The sequence below is a fragment of the Hylobates moloch genome, unplaced genomic scaffold (genome assembly GCF_009828535.3).
Source record: "Hylobates moloch isolate HMO894 unplaced genomic scaffold, HMol_V3 SCAFFOLD_3630, whole genome shotgun sequence".
Taxonomy (NCBI): Eukaryota; Metazoa; Chordata; class Mammalia; order Primates; family Hylobatidae; genus Hylobates; species Hylobates moloch.
The window spans coordinates 1-6,403 of NW_026655905.1; the positions used below are offsets into that span (position 1 = coordinate 1).

Consider the following 6,403-nt stretch of genomic DNA (forward strand, 5'->3'; position numbering starts at 1 on the left):
TACATTCCCAGCTCTTGTGTACACACTGGCCACGTGGTATCCAGGCAGTTGAAAATAGTTCCCAGCTCGTGTGCACACACTGGCCACGTGGTATCCAGGCAGGTGAAAATACATTCCCAGCTCTTGTGCACACACTGGTCACGTGGTATCCAGGCAGGTGAAAATACGTTCCCAGCTCGTGTGTACACACTGGTCACGTGGTATCCAGGCAGGTGAAAATACATTCCCAGCTCTTGTGTACACACTGGTCACGTGGTATCCAGGCAGTTGAAAATAGTTCCCAGCTCGTGTGCACACACTGGCCACGTGGTATCCAGGCAGGTGAAAATACGTTCCCAGCTCTTGTGTACACACTGGTCACGTGGTATCCAGGCATTGACTTTTGGGTGAAATGCATGGGAGAGGTTTCTTTTCCAAACCCACCCTTGACAGCAGTAAGCTGGTGGCCACTGTCAGAGCCGCGGCCTTGGGGAGGGCAGAGGCATGTCGGGTGGCTGTAGGGTGAAAGCAGGACACCAGCTTCTGCGTTTCTTTGTTCATCATGGCACTTAGTACCATGCCTGGCTCACAGCAGGTGCTTCCTGAATACTGGTGCCCACACCTATTAGTGCACCTGCTTCTGTCAAGCCGCTCCCACCTCTAGTCAAAAAAGTAGCAACCAGGGACCTGAGTGGAAAACCACAGGGCGTGGCGTCTGCGTGAGGCTGGACCCTGCAGTGACCGTCCTGAGCTGCGCCGAGGGATGCTTCGCTCCCTGGCACTCCTGAGGAGCTAGTCCAGTGAGTGGCCAGCCGTGCTGGCCTTTTCCTTGGGGTCTGGAGCTCACGCAAACGCTTTAGCTCTGCTGCGTTGCTGGGAGCCCATCTGGGCTCTGACCTGGGCTCCCTATAACCAGTGAAATCTCTGCTGTTTTCAGACAAATTGGAGAAAACCTCATCGTCCCTGGGGGCATCAAGACCATTGACGCCCACGGCCTGATGGTCCTTCCCGGTGGTGTTGATGTCCACACAAGGCTGCAGATGCCCGTCCTGGGCATGACCCCGGCTGATGACTTCTGTCAGGGCACCAAGGCAGCGCTAGCAGGAGGAACCACCATGATCTGTGAGTGTCTGGGGCTCCTCCTCTCCAGGGGGCAGCCAGCGTCTGCCGCCCCTCCCTCTGGCCGGGTGTGTGTGGGAGGAGGCGTGTCGCCTAAAGGTGCCTTTCTCAGCTGTCCGCCTTTATTGCATCTGTCTGAGAACCTAGAGTGCCTTTCTTATCCCTGTGTCTCGCTTTGGGTGTTTCTGCGTGGCCAGCTCTGGAATGCTCCTGGGAGTTCCAGGGCTGGAAATCAGTGACTGATGTGTGTCCACTTGTTCTTTCCTGGGTACTAGTAGCCGGCCCAGAGCTGGGGTTTGGAAAACTCAAATGCCTTGGGCGAGGGGAGGGGTCATGCTTTCTGAAATGCCAGATACATGTTGACCTTGAGCCACACGCCTCGGAAGCTTGACATCTGGAAGGTTCTTGCTCATGTCAAGAAGAGTTAAGGATGGAGACTGTATTTTTAGAAAAAGATAAAAGCAATGCTCATTATTATTCCATCAAAAAATAACCAGAGTTACTATTTCTGTAGTGTTGGCTGCGTGCCCGGCACGGGCTCTCTCCTGACACCCATCGGCTCACATGCTCTCCTCCTAAAACCCTCTGAGCTCAGCCCGGCTGGGCTCAGCTAAGCCTAGTTTAACAGGCGGGTGAGGGGAGTCTGCCTGCCCACCATGAGCTCGTGGTGAGCTCAGGAGCCAGGACGAGGCCCCAGAGCCTAGACCTTGACCGCGCTGTGTGACCTTGGGTGCCATTCACTCCGCTGCATGCGTCTGGAGCAGACATCACTGCTGTGGTTGAGAATGGGTCTGAGGAGCCTATAGCTGAACCTGGTTCTATGGTTTTCTAGCTGGGTGACTCCAGATAACTCAGCTGGCTTATATAAGTCACACTTTGTTGATCTGTACAACAGAACACTGGCCTCACGAGCTTGTGAGGCATGTGTAAGTTAATGCACCTAAGTTGCCTTGTGTCCCTGGCACTCTGGGGAGGGCAGCTCTGAGGACCCTGAGACACCTCGCAGGGACATTTAGCCATTACCAGATCACAGCTTGGTTTGGTTTACTCAGCCACAAAGGGAGGAAAAACCAGCAGCAGCCCACCTTGCAGTCTGAGGAGACTGGCCACTGCTCACGCCCTTCAGGGGGTGGCCCAAGCCAGTCAGGACGTCTGCACAGTGGAGACCACCTGCCTCGTGCCAGTGCCAAGGCACCTGGCCAGCTGTGGGTCCCCGTGAAGACAGAAACACCACAGACACGAGGCTGGTCTCTGTCCTGCTTCTGTCTTCCTCGGCCTGCAGGCCCAGGCTGGCACTGTGGGTGGCTGCAGGGAGGGTGGGTGCCCACTTCATCCTGTTGGGATGCGTAGGGGCCCAAGGGAGGGCTGTGCTGGAGGAAGGCATCCCTGGTGGGCGCGCCCTCCTGTCAGACCACCTGGCTTGGAGCTGTCTCTGGCTGCACCAGGAGAAGCCAGTGAGCAGCGTTTGGGCCTTGGGTATGTGGTTCGTGGGGCAGCAGCATGTTGGCTGTGTGCAGGGGGCAGGATGGCCCCTTTCAAGCCTTGTGGGGCACTCGGGAAACCAGCCCAGCTCCCACTGTTCTAGGAAGGCACCCAGAGGCGGGGCCCAGCACCTTGGACAGTGCACTGGCCCAGCCTGGCCCTGGGGGTGCCTCACCCAGGCTGAGACAGGAGCTGGAGGCAGGGCAAAGCCCTGACCTCCCGTGCTCCTCCAAGTGCGGTGTGGGAGTGGGGATGGTTTGGGGTGGGGCTCTTCCTCTCTCCCCTCTCCCTTCTGTGCTCAGAGGGTGGCTGGGGGACTTGGGACAGAAGGTTCCTCTTTGAACAAAGCGATAGAACAGGTTCGTGGCAGCGTCATCCTCTCTCAGGGGCCAGTGGCCTCTGCTGTGTCTCCCTCAAATGGTCCTCTGGTCTCTTGGGAACATGAAACAGAATCTTCCATGGAGGAGGCAGAGGTGGGAACCAGGGACCGGTGGGGGAAGCTGCTGACCATGCTGCCTTCACAGTGGACCACGTCTTCCCCGACGCGGGTGTGAGCCTGCTGGCAGCCTACGAGCAATGGCGGGAGCGGGCGGACAGCGTGGCCTGCTGCGACTACTCCCTGCACGTGGACATCACCCGCTGGCACGAGAGCATTAAGGAGGAGCTGGAGGCCCTGGTCAAGGAGAAGGGTGAGGGCGGCTGGAGGGGCTGGAGGGCGGGCATGGAGCCTGGTGGAGGGGCCTCTGCCCTGACCCTGCGTCCTGCCGATGGTGCTGCTCTGCCCTGGGGGCTGGTGTCCAGGTTTGAGTGGAAGTTGGAGAAAAGTCATCTGAAGGCCCACCCCACCTTCGGAGGCCCTAGACCAAGAGGCCTTCTCTTTCCCAATCCGAGGGCCCCATCCTGGAATTGTCCTCCCGATGAAAAGATGCAGCAGGTCCCTCGTTTCTTAGAAAAGAGGCTGCCCAGGGTGGAAGAGCAGCAGTTCCCCATTCTTCTAGTATCTGGGGGTCCTTTCAGAGGGAGACCCTTTTAAATCCATATCTCTTTGTTGTCACCGATGCTGAAACAGATCAGTCTATAAACAAGTTAACATTTTTCCCCACAAAAAACCCTGCAGCTAAAACCACATCAGAGTTTCATAGTGGGTTTGACAAGTGTCATATCTGATTATAACCGATCTCTCCTCATCTGAGTCCAGCCCACAGCTTCCAGCCTGGAGGTGGGGGCGGGATGGGGTCCGGCCAAGTCCAGGAGGCTGTCAGGCCCTGGCACTCCCAGGGATGCCTGCTACCTACTCCCCACAGGCCTGAAGGGGGCAGGGGCATTTCTTCAAGGCCATTCCTCTGGGTTCCCATTCCCCAGAGGGTGACGGTCATCACACAGGTGCCCCTTCGTGTCAGGACCCCTCACCTCCTTGCCTGGGGGCTGGTGGAGCCCGTCAATCCTCGGTCCCTGGGCCTCACTCCAGGCAGCTGCTGTGCCACCCATGCTGTTCTGTGAGTGGAATCGGGAGGCCTGTGGCCTCGTGTCTCAGAGTGGAGGTGGAAGCAGGGCCTGCACCTCCCCTCACCCTGTGTTGGCAGTGCTGGGGCCTCTGCTCCCCGAGCGCCATGCAGGAGTCGTAGGTCCTGTGCCCATGGGGTGGCGTTGCAGGGACAGCACTGCATCCCAGCCATCACCTTCGTCAGACACTCGGGGGCAGGTCCCAAACTCCAGGTCACATGCAGGTTGCTACCTGGAGGGATGGCTGGGGCACAGGGTGACTCAGTTTCCCCAGCGTGCCTTAGCTTGTCACACTAGCACTTTCCACCCAGTGAGGAGGGGGTGCCGTGGGCTGGGTGGGCTTGAGTGATGGGAGGTTGGGATCCTGCCTCCAGGCCCAGGCCAGTCCCCACACAAGTTCTGAGTCCTGAGGGAGGTGGATGGGCTTTGGCTGCCCAGGAAACAGGAGAGCTCAGCCCTCTTCCTGTTTGAGCCCCAACATCAGAGGCAGCCCCTGGTCCTTCTGCTTGTCCTAAGGGCCCAGCCCTGAGATCTGGGTGGTCCCACAAGCCTGCACTGTGAGCCAGGCATGGCAAGTGGGGCTCCAAGGCCCTGCAGGCAGGTGCTGGATGTGCTGGATGGCCAGAATGCAGGTCACCAGCACAGCACGGCCCGGGCCACACTTCCAGGAGGGAGCCAGTGGAACTCAAGCCAAGAGCCCAGGCACAGTGATTCTTCCAGTAACAGGGGGGTCTGCTGGACTGGTGTGAGGGGTTCTCACCCGCATTTGCCGCTGGGTGGACAATCAGTTCGTAACCCGGGGCACAGGAGCGGGCGAGGAGGGCCTGGGTGTAGCTGCCTCCGCCTCACTTCCCAGCTTGCTGGTGTGTGCGTGGAAGCGGGGGTCTGCTCGCAGGGCTGGCAAGCCAGCGAAGGAAGCACTGCGGGGGAGGGGCCCAAGACCCCCAACCCTCCAGTGGGCAGGAGCAGCAGAGGCTCCTGGGGTTGTCTGACTGGTGATGGCTGAGCCTCTGACCCCTGCCTCTTCTCCAGGCGTGAACTCCTTCCTGGTCTTCATGGCATACAAGGACCGGTGCCAGTGCAGCGACAGCCAGGTAAGGGCAGGCGTGGAGAAGGGAGTGGGCAGGTGTGTCCCAGGCCACTGCTGGTGCAGGCGCAGTCCCACCCACGGCCCCACCACTTCTCTTCCCAGATGTACGAGATCTTCAGCATCATCCGGGACCTGGGGGCCTTGGCCCAGGTGCACGCTGAGAACGGGGACATCGTGGAGGAGGTGCCATGGGGCAGGGCTGCTGGTGGGGCAGGGGCTGCTGTGGGGCAGGCACGGGGGCTGCCGGTGTGGGGCAGGGGTCTGAGGGTGACTTTCATGATATGCAGACATCAGCACAGAATCCCACAAAACCTTGAGGGAGGGTCATAGCTTACCCTGAGTCAAAGGTAAACCAGTGAGTTAGAGAGACTAGGGGGTGGTGGGGAGCTTTGAGGCCATAAAACAGCTTCTCCTTGATCAACACTTCTTATCCAAAATACCTCAAAACCAAAGTGTCAGCCCCGTGGATCGAGGCCCCTCCTGTGGAGCGGGGTCCCCTCTGGGGGTTGGGTTACCACCTTCCTTCCAGCCAAGGGCACCCATGTTGACAGGGCCACGTCCTTCAGACACATCCCATTGGGCTGGGGAGGGCCTGAGCCCGCATGCAGTGGCGCCGAGCCCCCAGGCCCTTGGGGCTGTGAGGCAGCCTGGCCCCCAAGCCCCTGGGCCCTGCACTTGTTTTCCCCTCTAGCTCAGGCACCCACAGGTACAGATAGAGTTCAGAGGGTGGGCTACCCCATCCCCATGGGACCTCAGTGGGGGTCCCCACACAGGACACACCTCCCTGACACTGCAAACCCACAGTGAGACTTCCTGGGACAGGACGGGCTCTGCCCACCTCCTGAGCTCTACAGGAAGGTGGTGGCACTCAGGCAGGGGCACGTGGGGGGTTCCCAGTGTCCTCGCCCACCCGTCCAGCTGTGAGGGCATCCGGGCATCACAGACACTTCTGTGGCCCAAGGCCAGGCCCCAGCTGCACCGTCAGGAGGTCGTCCTGTGTCCAGCGGATGCTCCACCTACAGCGGGAGGGAGCCTCAGTATTGGGGCTGCTTCTCCTGGCCAGTACCATGTCTTCCCCGACACGAGCGGACGCTGTAGTGCAAATCTCCATGCAAGGACAGTGCTGGAGGGAGTGGTCGTCCATTCCTGACCTGCAGAGCCCTCCCTGCCTGTGCACACCCCTCCCCGCCTGTGCACACCCCTCCCCGCCTGTGCACACCCCTCCCCGCC

At 59.7% G+C, this 6,403-nt stretch overlaps 1 protein-coding gene across 1 annotated transcript; it reads left to right on the top strand.

The window, feature by feature from the left end:
* Nucleotides 1-916: 916 nt before the first annotated feature.
* LOC116465190 (dihydropyrimidinase-related protein 4) lies at nucleotides 917-5,356 on the top strand (the record flags this gene model as incomplete). Its single annotated transcript, XM_032148359.2, has 4 exons — nucleotides 917-1,101; nucleotides 3,105-3,269; nucleotides 5,116-5,177; nucleotides 5,276-5,356. Coding segments are annotated over 4 exons (493 nt in total), but the record flags the coding sequence as incomplete, so codon positions are not given.
* Between the last annotated feature and the right edge of the window lie 1,047 nt (nucleotides 5,357-6,403).